The sequence below is a fragment of the Ictalurus furcatus genome, chromosome 28 (genome assembly GCF_023375685.1).
Source record: "Ictalurus furcatus strain D&B chromosome 28, Billie_1.0, whole genome shotgun sequence".
NCBI lineage: Eukaryota > Metazoa > Chordata > Actinopteri > Siluriformes > Ictaluridae > Ictalurus > Ictalurus furcatus.
The window spans coordinates 7,153,285-7,172,571 of NC_071282.1; the positions used below are offsets into that span (position 1 = coordinate 7,153,285).

The following is a 19,287-nucleotide window of genomic DNA, read 5'->3' on the forward strand; positions in this document are numbered from 1 at the left end:
ATTCTAAATCCAAATTCTACGTTTGCTACATACTGGACCCTGGTATCACATTTATAAAGTTAGGATTCATGTATTTTTCTTTATTTTTATGCTGTCTGGCAGTCTTTTTATTTATCATTATCCATCTGTTTATCTCTCATCATTTAATTATGTATGTATGTATGTATCTATCTATTTATCTATCTAGTCATCCATCTATATCCAAATATTTTACATTAACATTTAAATGACCCCCCCTTTACAGAATGAGTCTCCACTGTCAACTGTTTGAGGTAAAGCTGTTTTTTTTTTGTTTGTTTTCTTTAACTTTTCTCCACGGATGTTGTTCTACTGTGTACATGTACATATGCTGCCCCCTTGTGGACAATCTAAGTGAGGTCAGCATTGCATTGCTATAGTTGTGTATTACGAGTCGTCCAGTTATTATTTATTAATTCTTTAAGACTGAGAGAAGTTCTTCTATTTTATTTTTATCGGCGCAGTTTGGTATTGCATCGGTTTTTTTTCTTTTTGCCTCCTGCACCACAAAACCAACCATTCTGGTGGGACTCGAACCTACAAGCTCTATCAATTGTGCCAAAGTTGGGGAACAGTAGCCTGCTTGAGGAAGGGGGAAGAGGGGAAAAAGTTGAGGGCGAAAGGGGAAAAGGAAAAAGAGAAAAATAAAGAGGAAAAATGAGAGAAAATAATAGGAAAATAAAATAAAAAGAAAACAAAGGAAAAATGAGAGAAAATAATAGGAAAATAAAATAAAAAGAAAACAAAGGAGAAATAAAAAGAAACAAGTGATTTATAGGCATCTGTTTTGTTGTTGTTGTTGTTGTTTTTATATCAGAAAAAGAGCTTTTTTTATATATATGTCAAATTCGGTTGACGTTGCCAACAAGACGACCTCTTCGAGTCCCACCTCAGACAAGAATTCAATTTTGAATTAAATTTTGAAATGACAACTAATAGTTGCTGCTATTAAAATGAGTAGATAATTCACAGTTCACTTCTGTGTAGTTTGATAATGATCCTGGTGATTTAATTCAATGCATGATATGGCTTTTCTCTATGTATGTACTGTTATGAATGTCTTTTTACAAAAAGTCTTTTACTGTATTAATGTTATTGTTGTCTTTTACTCTATGGCATTTCTCTATGTAAGTACTGCTATGAATTCTGTATTTTTTTTTATTATGTTTATTTATTTATTTATTTTTACAAAACGTCTTTTACTGAATTCATGTTATTGTATTATTTTTCCATTGTGTATTGTTTGTGATTCGAGCTATTAGAAATCCTAATTAAAGTTACATATGATTACTCTATTACTTATTATTTAAAGATTTGTGCTAAGATGCTTTAACGTGGTGTGAAAAAATAAAGAGATTATAAAATGTTTTACTACACAGGCATAGTGATTACAGAAGGAAAAGTGTGATATAAATCAGTGACCAGTTGCTGGTATTTAAAAAATAGAATTGTATTTTTTTTTTTAATAAATAAGCAAATACACCAGATTAAGATTAATACAGTAAAACCACACACTCCATAACAATAAACACAACTGATAAAGTATTATACAATATTATTAAAGCATGCATATATAAGACTATATAAACAAAACAACAAAAAATACTACAACTATTTGAATTTTAAATGTATATAACTATATAAGGCAGTAAATTCTATTTCTTTTTTATTTACACCAGCCACTGCTGTTTCTTTTGTTAGAGTCTCTGTGTTTGGACAGTAAATAGTGCTCTTGTTTTGGCTATGTCCAGTCTCTGCTGTCTTGTAGTGACCACAGTTTTTGGCAAGTATTGGCCTCCATTCCTCTGATATACTGTATGCATGTGTTTGATATGGCACATGTGATTGGATGGCTGAAGCTGGAGGAACACTGCTGAGTTGATGTGAGCATTGCAGAATGGTGTGGAGTGCTGCTGTGCTGGGGAGTGGTGGTGGCTGAGGATTCAGAGACCACAAACACACTGAACACACACTCTAATGTGGGGTTAGATTGATGAACAAGAGTGACAAAAGTGCTAGGTCCAATGTGAGTAACATAGGCTGGCTCCATGATGCCTGCAGGTCAAAGAAGCAGCTGTTTTTGGGTGCCCGCTTTGGTCTGGCCTTCTCAGATAGGTCTGGGGAGACATGGATGTGATGCACCTCATATATTTCTTGACATTTATCTATCTGTAACATTAAAAACACTGTGTCAGTTTACAAGCAACCTATAGATTACATTGTGTGGCCGTTTTCCTATTAATGCCTGCCTATACTTACAGGTCATGCCACTTCTTCAGGCAAGGAGCAGGTCTGTTGCCAGCTTCAGAGGGCCACAGATCTGTTGAAAATGAACACTGATCATATCAAACTGCACTGACTACTACAAGGACATGTTTTCTCTTATAAAGTTGTACAAATTCTACATTAATGATTTTAAAACAGCCCTGTTTTCTTTCAATTTCTATTTGTACCAACTTAGTTCATTGTTTGGTTATTTCTGTCCATGACTGTAGGTTCTGACCAGTGTCTATGAAGCTTTAAGACAATAGGCAATGTGAAAGCTAAATTCATCATGTTGAATAATAATACAATTATAATATATAATAATTAAATTAAGTAAATTAAAATGGACAATAAAATGTAAAGGTGTACAGTTTATAGCCCTATACATTAAAACACTTGTTATAATGAAGTTCAATTTATAATGATCTAACAAAAGGTTTCCTTAATTCATGATAAACATTCCAAGACGTCTTATAATAAAGCAGCACACACCTAAACATGCAATATAAAAGTTATTAAAATACACATAAAACTTACTATAATAAAGATCGCTCAAAGCACACACAAAAATATGATATATATGATTGCAAAACTTACTGACAGCCGATTAAACAAAAGGAAACATCTGTTATCTGGCTGTTTGAATCCACTACCTGGTGCAACATTACGCTGTTTCCGTGATTTCTTTCGGCAAATGAAACGCCAATCGTGACGTCACTCAGGTCTCGTATTTTGTTTGGCGAGTCCATCTTTAAGACGTTTTGATTGGCTAGTCCATCTTTAAGATGTTTTAATTGGTGAGTCCATCTCTAAGACGTTTTGATTGGTGGGTCTATCTTTAAATCGTTTTGTTTGGCAAGTCTTTTCCTTTTTCAACGTTTTGTGGTGGCTTGGTGGTTAAGGCTCTGGGTTACTGATTGGAAGGTTGGGGGTTCAAGCCCCAGCACTGCCAAACTGCCACTGTTGGGCCCTTGAGCAAGGCCCTTAACCCTTTCTGCTCCACAGGCACTGTCGCATGGCTGACCCTGTGCTCTGACCCCAGCTTCCTGACATGCTGGGGTATGCAAAGAAAAGAATTTCACTGTGCTGTAATGTATATGTGGTTAATAATAAAGACTCAGACTCATCTTTAAGATGATTTGGTTGGCGAGTCCATCTTTAAAACGTTTTGCTTGGCGAGTCCATCTATAAGATGTTTTGATTGGTGAGTCCATCTTTAAGATGTTTTGTTTGGCAAGTCCATCTTTAAGATGTTTTGATTGGCGAGTCCATCTTTAAGATGTTTTGATTGGCAAGTCTATCTTTAAGATGTTTTGATTGGAAAGTCTATCTTTAAGATGTTTTGATTGGCGAGTCCATCTTTAAAACGTTTTGTTTGGCGAGTCCATCTTTAAGATGTTTTGATTGCCGAGTCCATCTTTAAGACCTTTTGATTGGCAAGTCCATCTTTAAGACATATTGATTGGCGAGTCCATCTTTAAGACATTTTGATTGGTGAGTCCATCTTTAAGATGTATTGATTGGCGAGTCCATCTTTAAGACTTACTGATTGGCGAGTCCATCTTTAAGACGTACTGACTGGCGAGTCCATCTTTAAGACGTACTGACTGTTGAGTCCATCTTTAAGACGTACTGACTGGCGATTCCATCTTTAAGACGTACTGATTGGTGAGTCCATCTTTAAGACATTTTGATTGGCGAGTCCATCTTTGAGAATTTGTTTTGATTGGCAAGTCCATCTTTGAGAACATGTTTTGATTGGCGAGTCCATCTTTGAGAACATGTTTTGATTGGCGAGTCCATTTTTGAGAACATGTCTTGATTGGCGAGTCCATCTTTGAGAACACGTTTTGATTGGCAAGTCCATCTTTAAGATGTTTTGATTAGCAAGTCAATAGCCTGTCCATTGTGACTGACTGGTCAATCATTGCATCCACAAGAATTTATTATTATATAGCATTTACAAATATATAAAGGGAAATTGGCTGTGTAATTCAAATTGAATTTATTGCTCCATTTATCTTTCACAACATATGAGCAACTCCTACCTGGTTTTTAATTTAGTGTAAAAATGCGCTGGGTGGATCAAAGATTTCGCCTTATACAGTATGAGGCCCTAATTCACTGTGACTTGACCTAGCAAGGTTTCAAAAGTAGAAAATTACTACTAAGCATGTTATGATATACAATTTTTAGATTCTTCAACAGAATTACCTCAGGTGAATGTCTATGACAATGTCATCCAGCCACATTCCATCATCTAACGTGGTCAGTGACTCTTTTGTCAATAAGGACACACCAAAGGACATTAAAGGAAAAAATACAAAGACATACTTTTTAGTGCACACGTTACCATTAGTGCACTTTCTGGTTTAAAGAGGACACTAATTTTGCTATTGAATATTTACCCTTTTTCTTTCTCCATAGAAGAGCACTATCGGTGCAAAGTAGGAAAAAATAATGTTATCATTAAATAATGTAATGATTAGGTTTCAACCAATGATTATATTCAAAATGGGGGGTGGGGGGGGGCGGGGTTGGGAGGCGAATGTTGTCTTGGAATGAGACAAGCTTGGTTGAAGCGACGGCACAAAACAGAGATATTTTATCTTATTATGAGAAGTATAAACATATGTTCGGTTTATTATTAAACTGTGGCGGGACAAATTAGACTGTGGCGGGCCGCTATAGTCTAGGTAATTAATGGGAAACCCTGCATATGATGTCTCTGGGTCGACACAAGATTATTTCATAATTGGAATTATTATTATCATTATTGTTGTTGCTGTTAGATGGCAAAATGGACCAATATGCTGCAAGCCCTGTTCTGTTTTTGGTCCCAGTCCATCCGGGAAAGAATCAAGTGATTTGTCGATTTGGATAAAAGCGTCTGCTAAATCAGGGGTTCTCAAACCTGTCCTGAAGTACCCCAGCACTGCACATGTTGTATGTCTCCCTTGTCTGACACACCCAATACAGGTCTTGCAGTCTGTACTAATGAGCTTATGAGTTGAATCAGGTGTGTTAGATGAGGGAGACATACAAAATGTGCAGTGCTGGGGGTACTCCATGACAGGTTTGAGAAGCACTGTGCTAAATGAATAAATGCAAAGTTACATAAATGTGAGATATGAGAAGTGATATAAATAAACAGGTGGAAAGATCTGGTGATATGATCAAAGGGAAAACACCTCCCCAGGTCTGATGGCAAAACAGTCAAGGGTGCCTAATAGGAAGGGAAGAGAAGGGTTTGTCACCATGTCAGCAATTTAGCTAATGTTAAGGTTAATAATTATTTCATTGTGAAAGTTAAAATAAATACATTATGCTGAGTAGGGACACATCTAAAATGCAACACAAATGCCCTTAGCTCCACAAAATGAATAAAATCGGAGGGACTTTGATTGAATGTGACTTAAAGTCTAAAACAAAAACTGGCGGACAAACCGGATGTTGTCACGTGATTACTCTGATTGGTTGAACAATTTTACCTTAAGCACCTCCCTTGTTGACTCAGGAAGGTGTCTCACATTGTTAGTGTGTGTTAGTACAGTATTAGTGCGTGTTAGTGCCGGGTTACTGTGTGTTAGTACAGTGTTGGTGTGTGTTAGTGCAGTGTTAGTGTGTTAGTGCAGAATTAGTGTGTATTAGTACAGTGTTAGTGTGTGTTAGTACAGTATTAGTGTGTGTTAGTGCAGTGTTAGTGTTAGTACAGTGTTAGTGTGTGTTAGTACAGTATTAATGTTTGGTAGTGCAGTGTTACTGTGTTAGTACAGTGTTACTGTATGTTAGTACAGTGCTATTGTGTGTTAGTGCAGTGTTAGTGTGTTAGTACAGTATTAGTGTGTGTTAGTACAGTATTAGTGTGTGTTAGTGCAGTGTTAGTGTTAGTACAGTGTTAATGTGTGTTAGTACAGTATTAATGTTTGGTAGTGCAGTGTTACTGTGTTAGTGTGTGTTCGTACAGTATTAGTGTGTGTTAGTACAGTACTAGTGTGTGTTAGTGCAGTGCTACCGTGTTACTGTGTGTTAGTGTTAGTACAGTGTTAGTGTGTGTTAGTGCAGTGTTAGTGTTAGTAGAGTGTTAGTGTGTGTTAGTACAGTATTAATGTTTGGTAGTGCAGTGCTACTGTGTTAGTACAGTGCTGTGTGTTCGTACAGTATTAGTGTGTGTTAGTGCAGTGTTAGTGTGTTAGTACAGTATTAGTGTGTGTTAGTGCAGTGTTACTGTGTTAGTACAGTGTTAGTGTGTGTTAGTACAGTGCTATTGTGTGTTAGTGCAGTGTTAGTGTGTTAGTACAGTATTAGTGTGTGTTAGTGCAGTGTTACTGTGTGTTAGTGCAGTGTTAGTGTTAGTACAGTGTTAGTGTGTGTTAGTACAGTATTAATGTTTGGTAGTGCAGTGTTACTGTGTTAGTGTGTGTTCGTACAGTATTAGTGTGTGTTAGTACAGTACTAGTGTGTGTTAGTGCAGTGCTACCGTGTTACTGTGTGTTAGTGGGTGTTAGTGCAGTGTTAGTGTGTGTTAGTACAGTGTTAGTGTGTGTTAGTACAGTACTAGTGTGTGTTAATGCAGTGCTACCGTGTTACTGTGTGTTAGTGTTAGTACAGTATTAGTGTGTGTTAGTGCAGTGTTAGTGTGTTAGTACAGTATTAGTGTGTGGTAGTGCAGTGTTAGTACAGTATTAGTTTGTGTTAGTGCATTGTTACTGTGTGTTACTACAGTGTTAGTGTGTTAGTACAGGGTTAGTGCGTGTTAGTGCAGTGTTAGTGTGTGTTAGTACAGTGCTATTGTGTGTTAGTGCAGTGTTAGTGTGTTAGTACAGTATTAGTGTGTGTTAGTGCAGTGTTACTGTGTGTTAGTGCAGTGTTAGTGTGTGTTACTACAGTGTTAGTGTGTGTTAGTACAGTGTTAGTGTGTGTAAATACAGTATTATTGTTGTTGTTAGTGCAGTGTTAATGTGTGTTAGTACACTATTAGTGTGTGTTAGTACAGAATTAGTATGTGTTAGTGCAGTGTTAAGTGTATGTTAGTGCAGTATTATTGTGTGTTAGTACCGTGCTAGTGTGTGTTAGTGCAGTATTAGTTAGTGCAGTCCAACATTCTTAAAACGTGACGGTACTTGTTTTTCTGCTGTTCTGTTGGTACCATTTGTAACGAAAGTACCGAGGTTGCGATTCTTCCGAACCTGAAGGGGGCAGCAAATACTCGCAAGTGTTTTAGTTGGTCCACAAGTGGTAAAGAAGAAGAACTACGCACACGGGGAAAAACTACAAAAGATTGCTATGGCAACAAGTTCAGCTCCTCCCCGACTCGTTGAGAGGAAAAAAGGCAAGCGTCGAATATGGAAATACTTCGCATTCGAGGCGGATAAAAACGGATATATAATTGATGCTCTGAAGCCGGTGTGCAAACGATGCCATCGTACACTTCAAACAAAGGGAGGAAACGCATCGAATTTGGTGAAGCACCTGAAAGACAGGCACCCCGATCTCTTCAAAGAATTAAAGGTGAGTGAATTTCCATTCATATTAACGTCAAACAACCTGTAAAACTTCTAATCCTTATCCTGTAAGACGGTCCTATATTATATTTGTTTGAGGAAGCTGCACTGTAGTCGTGAAACCAGCTAACGTTATGCTCCATGTAATGTTAGCGATAGCCAGTTATATGTTCACAATGCTAACACATTGCAATGTTATAAACTACCTTCTAATGGACCACCATGCATCACCATTCACCCCGTGTCCTGTCAGCAAAATGTAGCCTAATGTCACTAGATTAAATAATTATTTTAATTTTAATGGTTTTAATAAATCTTTTCGGCCTGAGACCATGTCAGTGAATTTAAACTAATGCTTGCATTCAGCGTATAAGGTGTGTGTTTAGGAGTGCACCTTAGCACCTGTAGACTCCACTGTTTTAGTCATTGTCAGACAGTGTTTGATAACTAAAATCTCTCTCTCTCTCTCCCTCTCCAGAATCAGCCAGAGGAGGATGTCTACCAGGAGAATCAGGAGCAAAGTCAGCAAACATTAACACAGCCAACCTTAAGAGAAGCTTATAAAAGGCACAGAAAATATGACGAAGCAAGGAAACTGGATAGGGCAGTTGCTGAATGCATATGCATGGATCAAGTTAGAAAAATTATGGATTCCAGCAAATGCTTCAGTAGTTCAACCCCAGATACCAGTTACCAAGCAGAAATTACTTCATGTATACAGAGATCCCCAAACTATACACCAAAACCAGAGACCTCATTTCAGAACATCTCAAAGAAAAACCATTTTATGCCTACATATTTTTTATATATCTATTTTGTAGTTACTTTTTTTTTTTTTTTAATATTATTTGACTGTTGCCACTATTTTTTATAATGTGTAAATGTTTAAATAAAGGAATTAATGTGTAAATTGTATTTATTTATTTTTACACACCGTGGTATCGACTTTGGTAGCGAGTACCGTGTATTTTTGCTGGTATCGGTACCGACTACTAGATTTTTGGTATCGTGACATCCCTAGTCTCGACTTAGACAAATGGACCGTATGTAAAACTTTGAATTGGATGAGCCCAAGACGAGCAAGAAGTGGTAGCCTGTATCCTATCTATAGCACGTTCCCAACACTCTTCACTTATTTCTACTCCTAACTCCATTTTCCAGAGGGGAAATTAGGAAAACATCTAGAATTTTTTGAATTTGAATTTGAACTTTTGAATTTGAAAATAACAAAACAGATGCATCACAGGGCGGTCATAAGTAGATGACAGATTGGCAAAGCTATCAAAGACACTATTGGCATATACACTTACATTTACATTTATTCACTTAGCAGACGCTTTTATCCAAAGCGACTTACAAATGAGAAAGATACAAGCAAAGCGATATCAAGCAGAGAACAATACAAGAAGTGCTACCATACGAGATCTATTAATTGAATTCCAGAAGAAGCAAAGTGCAGAGTTTTTTTTTTTTTTATTATGAGTTTGTTAGGTGTTCATAGAAGAGGTGGGTCTTTAGTTGTTTTTTGAAGATGGTGAGAGATTCTGCGGTCCGGATTGAGATTGGAAGTGCATTCCACCACTGAGGAACAGTTAGTGTGAAGGTTTTGGAAAGGGACCTTGCGCCACGCTGAGTTGGAACTGCTAAACGTCGGTCGCTAATCGATCGCAGATTGCGAGAGGGAACGTAGGCCTTCAGGAGAGAGTTGAGGTAGGAGGGTGCTGTTCCTGACAAGGTCTTGTAAGTGAGCATCAAGGCCTTGAACTTGATGCGGGCAGCTACAGGAAGCCAGTGGAGGGAGATGAAGAGGGGTTTGACATGGGTTCTCTTGGACTGGTTGAAGACGAGGCGCGCTGCAGCATTCTGAATCATCTCAAGGGGTTTGATGGAGCTGGCTGGGAGGCCTGAAAGCAGTGAGTTGCAGTAGTCCAGTTTAGAGATAACAACAGCCTGGACTAGAATCTGTGTAGCCTGTTTGGTGATGTAGGGTCGGATTTTCTTGATGTTGTAAAGGATGAACCTACAGGACCTTGTGGTTGCTGAGATATGGTCTGCAAAGGTCAAGCCATCATCAAGAATCACCCCAAGGTTCCTGGCCGTCCTGGTTGGCATGAGTGTGAGTGAGCCGAGCTGTACAGTGAGGTTGTGGTTGATTGAGGGACAGGCTGGGATGACAAGAAGCTCAGATTTTGCCAGGTTAAGTTTAAGATGGTTTTCCTTCATCCAGACCGAGATGTCCGAAAGGCAAGCAGAGATGCGTGCAGAGACGGATGGATCGTCAGGCTGGAAGGACAAATGGAGCTGGGTGTCATCAGCATAGCAATGATATGAGAAGCCATGAGACTCAATCACCTGCCCTAGAGATGTGGTGTAGATAGAAAAGAGGAGTGGACCCAGAACTGACCCCTGTGGAACGCCAGTTGTGAGTTGCTGAGTTTCAGAAATACCTCCCCTCCATGATACCTTGAAGGATCTGTCAGAGAGATAGGATTCCACCCAGCGCAGAACCGTTCCAGTGATGCCCAGGCTGGAGAGAGTTGACAGGAGGATCTGATGGTTCACAGTGTCGAAAGCAGCAGTGAGGTCAAGTAGGATGAGGACAGATGATCTAGAGGTTGCTCTTGCTAGTCGTAAGGCTTCAGTGACGGAAAGCAGAGCAGTCTCCGTGGAGTGGTTGCTCTTGAAGCCAGACTGCTTGGTGTCCAGGAGGTTGTTCTGTGTGAGAAAATTTGAGAGTTGATTAAAAATGGCTCTTTCAAGAGTTTTCGAAAGAAAAGGGAGTAGGGAAACAGGTCTGTAGTTGTCAACTATAGCAGGGTTGAGTGATGGTTTTTTTAAGCAGTGGGGTAACCCGGGCTTGTTTAAATGAGGTAGGGTATAGAGTTTTATATATAGAGTTTTTAATTGTTTAATGCCCTTGTCATACCACACTAAAAATGTAGAGTCCAAATACGATGGAGGAAATAAGTGGTTATTGCTTAAAGGACCCAAAGTGGATCCACCTACAAATTTAAAGCGCCATCTAAATTGATACCAAATCTTAAGTGTGTTAAGGACAATGTGATTATCAGTATATAGAGAGTTATGTAGGTAGAGAGGATTCCCTACAAGATGATAGTTCCAATTTACACCAAGAAGATCCAGGAGATTCAACCCAGTAGCAAAGTTTATGGATGTGCGCAGACCAGTAATAGAATTGAAAATTGGGTAACGCAAGCCCTCCACTAAGTCTACAAGTCTGCAATAAAGTTTTACGAACCCTCGGTGGCTTCCTACCCCAAATAAAAGAACTAATTATTTCATCCAATGAATCGAAAAATTGTTTTGGCATAAAAAGAGGAACTAGCTGAAATAAGAAAAGAAACTTCAGTAATATATTCATTTTAACAACACTGATCCTGCCAGTTAGAGAAAGGGGGAGGTTACCCCAACTTTGAATGTTGGATTTAACCTTTGAAATAAGGGGAGTGAAATTAGCTGATACAAGATTAGATAAAGAACGTGTCACCTAGGTATTTAAACCCTGACAAACTAAATCGAAAAGGTAGATCTGACTGTTGGAGATAAAATGCTGCAGTATTGACAGAACAGTCACTTTTCTCCAAATTTAACTTATAACCCGAGACAAAACTGACGGTTTCCAGAACACCTAAGACAGCAGGCATAGAGGCAATAGGATCGGTTACATACAATAACAAATCATCAGCATATAATGACAATTTGTATTCAACACCATATCGGACTATTCCTTTAAACAAGTGGGAAGATCTTAATATGTTAGACAGAGGCTCGATAGCGACAGCAAAAAGCAGAGGGGATAAAGGACAGCCTTGGTGACAGCCTCGTCCAAGAGCAAAATAATCAGAATAAATATCGTTCGTATGAACCCTGGCTTTAGGGGATGTGTAAAGGACATGAATCCAAGAAATAAATTTATCCCCAAATCCGAATTTCCTCAAAACTGCAAACAGATACTCCCACTCAACCCTGTCAAATGCTGACTTCCAGCTGAGCGATAGATGGAGTAAGACGCAACTTTCGGAGCTCCTGCAACAACCTTTAATATTATGTTATAGGCACTTTTTTGTGGAATCATTTTTTGTTGTAAGTCATGTCCAACACCTTAATCTTCACTTTTGATGTCCAAAATGCCAGCAAAAGCCAAAGGCGGGAATGTTTCGTCTGCTCCGCTTCAGCGGCCTGCTCCACACACTGCATCCTTGCCTCGTAGTGGTCCCCCCTCCCCCTGCGAAGGTGTTGTTATGCCCGCTGTCCCCCCCGGTTTCAAGGAGGAGCTCCTCACTTCACTCCGACACGAAATGGCGGCCATTTTCTAAACCGAGCTCCAGGCGGCCTTGGGCGAAAACTTGGCCTCTATTAAGGAAGAGCTACAGACCGTAAAGGCGGAATTAACAGTCAGTATTACGGTTATCCAGTCGGAGGTGAGCACCTTGAAGAATACCGTGGGTGAGATGGAAACTTCGCTCTCCACCTGCTGTGATGACATCACTACGCTACAGGCTAAAGTGGAGCGCCTTTCTGCCGACCTGGGGAGGGTGGAAAATAAGTGCGAGGATCTCGAGGTTAGATCACGGCGCAACAATCTGAGAATCGTAGGTGTCCCTGAAGACTCAACCAGCGCGTCCACACTGGCAGCTGTTTCCACTCTGCTTAAAGAGGCTTTTAAGCTGGACAAAGAGCCACTTCTGGACCACGCTCATCGCACTCTGCAGCCAAAGCCCAAACCCGGCGAGCGCCCCCATCCTATAATCGCTCGACTCCATAATCATGCGGACTGTGTGGACATCCTGCGCCGGGCCAGAGCCCAACAATGGATGAAGGTTGGTGACATGGTTATCTCTATCATTCCCGATCATACCGCGAAGGCAGCCCGTGCTCGTGCTGCCTTCAATGACTGCCGCCGCCAGCTCCGTGAGATACCGGGAATACGGTTTGGTCTGCTTTATCCGGCACGCCTCCGCGTTACACATGACGGAACCGAGAGGGAGTTTAAATCCACAGAGGACGCCAGAGCCTTCATTAAGACACTGATCAAGTAAGAAAACTGATAACATAACAGGCTGATTATCCGTCTCCAGAAGTGAAATGGACGACTACTGACTCTACAACACTTGATGGTGCAGTGACTATGTTTATGTGCCTTGCACTTTATCATTGTTTAGTTTGCAGGAGCCCGACCTTGGTTGACTATTACCATTGGGTCAACAGCTGTTACCTTTTCTGTTAGGGATTTGACTCCTTGTGGAGTTTGCACTGGGTTCTCCATCGTTTGGGGATGGGGACGATGTAAGTGCTATGGGGAGGGGGTGGGGCTGTTCACTGGGTTTGTTTGGAGTGTGCGAGTGTTTTCTCTTTTATTTTTTATTATTTATCTTCATTTTATTCATTTATTTATTTTTTCACTTTTTACTTCCCCCCCAGCAACAGTTGTACAGGTGTCAGGGCCCTCTGGAAGTCCCACTATCCTAATGTTATTGCGCCATGACCTAGACTCCAAGTCCACACATTTATTCTCCAACTTGGCTACGGTAGCAGTGAGAGACTCGATAGTAGTCTTCATCTGAGCTATGTCATCGGTACAACCGGGGAGAGCATGCTCCATTTCCCCAACAGTACCTTTCAGTGTTGATATGGTAGCATCGGTAGCGACCTTATCACTAACCAGCTGTGTTTTCATGGCTTGCAGGTCAAGCTTGATAGTAGATAGAGCATCCGTGAGAGTCTCCAGGAGTTCCTTTTTAAAAATATCGGCAATGTCTTTCCTCAGCAAAGCCAGCAACTCGAGCCTGAGGGCGGCGAAGTCAGGGTCAACGTGTGGCGAGGCGGATTCAAGGGAAGAAGGTGATGTGATCGCGGCGTGTACACTAGGCCTCAGTTGTGTCTGAATAGTACTACGAGCTTTTGTGGTTTTCCAGACATTTTAACGTATTTCAAAGTTAAACGTACAAACAAAAAAACGGAGTAGACTAAATCAAAATCTATTGTATGACAGAAAAGCGCAAGTTAATTACAATTTTAATCGAAATCAGGAAATCAGCAGGAGCCTCCAACTTCGCGTCCTACTCCATTGGCAGCTCAGCAGCGCCCCCGAATTCTGTAATTTTTGCCCAAAGTCATACATGCAGTCTAAACTCAGCTTAAACCTGCTGCTGGTTCTGATACGTTACGCTCATCACTGTTGTCTGTTAGACTTCTTCAATCAGTCTGAAAATCTCTGTGAGCTCTGAAAGTTTCTGTTTAAGAGTCTCCAGCTCTCTGTGTTTCTCCTCCATCTGTCTGCTGAACTCTTCCTGCATCTTTGTTTTTGCGGCCAATATGTTTCTCTGGAATTCAGGCAGGATGATCTTGATGCGGTTTCACTCTGCCTCCATCTTGACCTCTCCTTCATACACCTCCCTGATCTCCTCCATCTCCTGTTGGTGCCTCTCCTCCATCTCTCTCCTCTCCCTCTCTCTCTTTTCTTTTAGTTTCTTCACCTTTTCTTCCATCTCTGTCCTTCTGTCTACCTCTCGTTTCAGCTCCCTCCAAAGTTCTCTCTTTATTTCCTCATCCTTCTCTTCTTTCATCTTTCTCTCCAGTTCAGTTGTTCGGTCATTAAGTTGTCTGATGTCTCCTTCATGCTCCTGGATCACTCCCTCTATCTTTCTCAGAGAATCCTGCACCTCCTTTTCTATTTTTTTTCTTCATGTCCATCTCCGCTCTCATTCTTTTCTATTCTCTTTCCTTCAGGATCTTTGTCTCCATTGCTCTAATCTGAGATTCTGTCTCCAGGTAAATCTCACTGCTGTAGAATTTCTCTCTGCTTCCTTCCACCATCTTCTCTATCTTCTCCAGCAGCTCTGAGACCTGAGAACCATATCCACTCTCCTTAATGTTGAGACAGTGAAACCTGTTCCCGCATTTCTCTACAAGTCTCTGGACCTCCTGGTCTCCTGATTGGATAAACTCCTCAATGTTCTTTTTCTGAAGTTCATCAGTAACACTAAATATGATCATGGTGTTTCTCCAACATCTCTCCCCAAAAATCTCCTCCATTTTCTCCAGCGTCCCTATCTCCTCTCCTGTAGGCTGCTTTACAGGTATGACCAGGAGGAAGGCGTGTGGTCCTGGAGCAGACAGACGGACACAGAGTCCCACGTCCTGTCTCAGCTTCTCCAGAGAGAGACCAGGAGAGAACCAGTCAGGTGTGTCCACCACAGACACCTTCCTCCCAGCCACCTCCCCCTGTATGCTCCCACTCTGCTGGGTGGATATAGATGTAGCTGTAGATGTAGCAGGCTGGTTCCTCTCCTCTCTGCCCAGGATGGTGTCTCCTGATACACTCTTCCCAGACCCAGTCCTTCCCAGCAGCACCAGCCTCAGTTCGGCTACAGGAAGAGACACTGGAGAATGTGGACTAGACGATTCTCCAACCACTGAAAATGAACAAGAATTAATAATTTAATACAGAATCACTTACTGCATTATGGTGATTACACTTCTCTGGAGTACGGTGGTGGATCAATAGTCTATTAATGATGAAATCTGTATATTTGAAATCAAATGATAAATGTAAGTGTCTAAATCTGCCTGCTGCCTCTCTTTATAGTTGTCTCTTTTACCCAAAACTAGTGTCGAATTACACACTAAACATACATCAAGAATCATAAATCACTTACATTTTAGGCATCTTCCCTCCATACTGTTTCTTCTCCTGATTGGTGCTGCTGAGTCCTGAGTCTCTCTGCTCACTAGGAAACATCAGAACCAGTCAGAATGAGAGGCATTCTTTAGAAGATATAGTTAGACAGATATCATTAAAGATATGTTTTATACTCTATAACTAACCACTTTCACTGTTTCAATTACACTTCTTTACAATATCTGAAGAGTTGCAGCATTAAGTATCATTACAGTATATTTCATGTACTTACATTTGATTATTAAGTGTAGATTTTACTATCTGGAAATACTGACCTTCTGAGAAGCTTTAAACGGCTTAATTTAATAAGTTACTCACTTATTGGAGGTAACCCTTCCTTGCTGTTTCTTCTTCTGATGGGAGCTGATGATTGTGGATCGGTCTGTTCCTGCTCTGCTTTATTTTCCCCTCTAGAAGTGTGCATTTCTCCTGAAGCTGTTTGTCTCTTTCCATTAGCTGTCTCTCTCTCTCTCAGTTAGAATACTCTCTTTCTCTTCAAGATGTTTGTTTTTTGTCTGTTGTTCTTTATGTTCCAGTGATTTAGACAGTTCCAGCTCAATGTTTTTTAGCTCTTCTTCATTTTTTTTCCAGTTTCCTGATGTTTGTTTTAAATTCACGATAAATAATTTTTTCATCTATTTTATATTCTGAAATAATTAAAAGTGATTGTTATTTGTGAATAATGTGTGGAGAAAGAATGCTATTATCAGAAAAAATATATTTAAAAAAATCCATATAATATAATGAAAAATTGTTACTCATAATTCTTGGGCTTTTTTCCTGTCTATTCACTACTATAGAGCAAATTTGCCTGAATTTATTAACAAAAATAATTAATTTATTTGAGTCTCAATTGTTTCTTGATTTTTTTGCTGTGTGATTTCCACCCCTGAAATATTCTGATTATTTATTGTAATAACAATAACCTTCAAATTCATGTTTTCTACAGTTTTCTACAATTCTTTATACCTCTATAAACTTTCTGTATGGTGTGTAAATAATATCTTTAATATAGAATTTGACAAGTTGTGAATTTCAGACTACATGCTTACGGGAGATCTCGTTATTGAACACTTCACTGTGCAGAAAGGAACAGGTGTGTTTACTTGTAGCTCCTTTCATACTCACCAGTCAGTAGAGATTTCTCCATTTCCACTCTCTCATCTTCTGTCCAATTTCTGTCAGTCTGTGGAGGTGAATAAAACAGTGTGAAGGTTTTCTACATGACTCCATACTGTATGTAAATAAAGTGTTAAATAAACATGGTGTTTCTCTGTTCAGATCACTGTGTGTGTGTGTTAGTGTGAGTCACTGAGAGTTGATATTTTCTGCTGTGTTGACGTCACACAATATCTTATATATATATATATATATATATATATATATATATATATATATATATATATATATATATATATAAGTAATAAAAAAGACACAGAACACTGCATGTATTTTTCTTCCCCCAAATGTGACAGTTTGTTTTGTTTATATTTTCTGCTGGGGTGCCATTAATTTTGCAACATAGATTTGAGGAAAAAAATGTTTTTATGTAAAGTAATTATGTTACTGTTGTAGGGTGTCTGGACAGATCATCAAGTTAAAGTGAATACGTGTTAAACCTTTTCTACGCCACTTTAAATGGAATTTAAGACAAAGTTTGCAGAACTTCAATGGGGGTGAAGAGCATAATTTTTCCATACATTGATTTGCTTTATTAATTCTTTTGTTTACACTCATAGTGATAATAATAATAACCATAATAATGAGACTAATAATAATAGAAAACTGCTATCAACAGCTGTGTTTCTAGAACAATCAAATGTCACCCGTAATAGTCAAGTTTTTACCATCACTGGGGGCTGTTACCATGGTAACTCATTTACCCGTCACCGGGCACTGGCCTAATTGTAACATAATTTAATAATCTTTTTTAATGCTGTTACCATCAGTAAAAGATGTGTGAACTATAATATTTTATTACAGTTTACTCACCTGATAAACATAGATGTCTTCATTTAGAGGAGGATCTGAAAAAATGCAAAGTAAGATTGTTGAGATTATAAAAATGCATTGTTATATTCTGTAATGTTCTCTGTATTTTATCAAATAGTATTAGCTATAAACATTCTCAAGAAGTCTGTTTTTATCCTGTACTAGCTTGTTTCTCTCCTCTTTCTGATGAATTAAAAAAAAAATCTCTTCAGTTTCTTTTAGTATTAATGCTATAAGAAACAAATTCCCTAGATCACTTATTTCCATTCTGTTATAATCTCTTTCATGCATCATTATCCAGTGTGAACTTTCTAACTCGCATCTATCTCTGTAGTTATATACACTACAATAATGTTAGCCTGTCTCAATAACTTTCAGAAGGAGTTACTGCTATGAAATCACATTCAAACAAAAACCTTCAGCGTTTTAGCTCTCAGTATCAGTGTGTAGATCAGATTTCGGTGTCTGTATAACACTAATGACAAACTAGACAATAGCATGATGAATGTTCTGCCAGCGATCACAGTCTGTCGTGTTCAGTACACTTTGCTCACGATGCTCATATATCTATCTGCTTTTGAACTCTGAACACACAGCACAGTCTAATCTATTTCATCTGCACAATAAATATATTATTCATGCAGCATCAAGACATCACTATCAGAGAAAGGTGTTTATACTCACGTCTCTTTATTTGTTCGTCCTGTGAAAGTAAATAATACTGTGTGAAGATTTTATGCATGAAGCCAAATGTGAATTGTCCCATATGAAAATGTGAAAGTAACTGTTACTCTGGTTAAAACACAACTGATGTGTATTTTAATAAAAAAGAGGAAAACTAGAGAACAATCAGTCATCACACACAGTAAATCTGTATAATGTAGCATTCTGCTAATATATCGCTAGTTACCCTTAAGGAACAGGAATATCTTGTGATTTATTGGAAAATACTATTTTCTGATAAATGCATGTATTTACCAATATACAGTATGTCAGTATATGTGCATTTCCTGTATATTTAAAAATCTATAGTTTAATATTTTGTAATATATCTGTGTGTTATTGTAGTACATAAAGGAATATACAGAATATCAGAATCTCACTAGGGATCAGCGATATGGACTTACTACATCACGATATTTTCTGGTATTTATTGCGATAACGATACCAGTGACGATATAAATATAACACCATGCACCACTGTTTTTGGCTACACGTGACAGCTGCATGCACTCTTGAGAGCCTCAGAAACACACAGTGTGATCTAAAACAGAGGTTCTCAACCTTTTGCAACTAAAGACCCCCCCCCACCCCCACCCCCAGCCTCCTCTATCATGTGGCGCCTCCCCTATCATGTGGCGCCTCCCCTATCATGTGGCACCCCCCACCCTCCCCACCCCTATTGAATGAGAACAGGTATAATGATGATGTATTTTATATAAAATCTATCTATATATAACCTAATCTATAATCTGTTTTTGATAGATAGATAGATAGACAGACAGACAGATAGATAGATAGACAGACAGACAGATAGATAGATAGATAGATAGATATTGTTTTGCTTTTGTACTTTTTTAATTACTTTGCATAACTTTTATGACTTTTATAAAACTAACGGACAATTATTCTGTCTACAAGCACTGAAAACTATTAAAGCTATGATTTATGTTTATTGTGAAGTGTCAGAAAATGTTAAGTTACTGTTCATTTCAGGAAGAACACAATTAGGAGTTATACCTTATGAAAATAATCCAAAATGGTGCAATGGTACTTGGATATTCGCACAAAAGACACCTATTTAAC

General features: G+C 38.9%; 1 protein-coding gene and 1 long non-coding RNA gene across 5 annotated transcripts; both read right to left on the reverse strand.

Moving 5' to 3' along the window:
- Positions 1-1,386: 1,386 nt before the first annotated feature.
- Positions 1,387-4,970, reverse strand: LOC128603598 (uncharacterized). 2 transcript variants are annotated; one of them, XR_008385034.1, is made up of 4 exons: positions 4,692-4,970; positions 2,937-4,561; positions 2,278-2,338; positions 1,387-2,187 (listed from the first exon to the last, which is right to left on the reverse strand). It is a non-coding gene; the product is annotated as an uncharacterized LOC128603598 (long non-coding RNA). The 2 variants fall into 2 exon arrangements; XR_008385033.1 differs by having other exon boundaries at positions 2,937-4,970.
- A 9,288-nt stretch (positions 4,971-14,258) lies between these two features.
- On the reverse strand, positions 14,259-18,742 carry LOC128603596 (GTPase IMAP family member 7-like). Of its 3 annotated transcripts, XM_053618141.1 has the most exons (6): positions 18,166-18,738; positions 17,482-17,516; positions 16,618-16,675; positions 15,808-16,136; positions 15,467-15,538; positions 14,259-15,223 (listed from the first exon to the last, which is right to left on the reverse strand). In XM_053618141.1, exons 4-6 carry the CDS (start codon positions 15,911-15,913, stop codon positions 14,520-14,522), a joined length of 882 nt encoding a protein of 293 aa, XP_053474116.1. In that variant the 5' UTR covers positions 15,914-16,136; positions 16,618-16,675; positions 17,482-17,516; positions 18,166-18,738; the 3' UTR covers positions 14,259-14,519. The 3 variants fall into 3 exon arrangements, with proteins under 3 accessions (XP_053474116.1, XP_053474115.1, XP_053474117.1); XM_053618140.1 differs by lacking the exon at positions 15,808-16,136 and having other exon boundaries at positions 18,166-18,742; XM_053618142.1 differs by lacking the exon at positions 18,166-18,738 and having other exon boundaries at positions 17,482-18,125.
- Between the last annotated feature and the right edge of the window lie 545 nt (positions 18,743-19,287).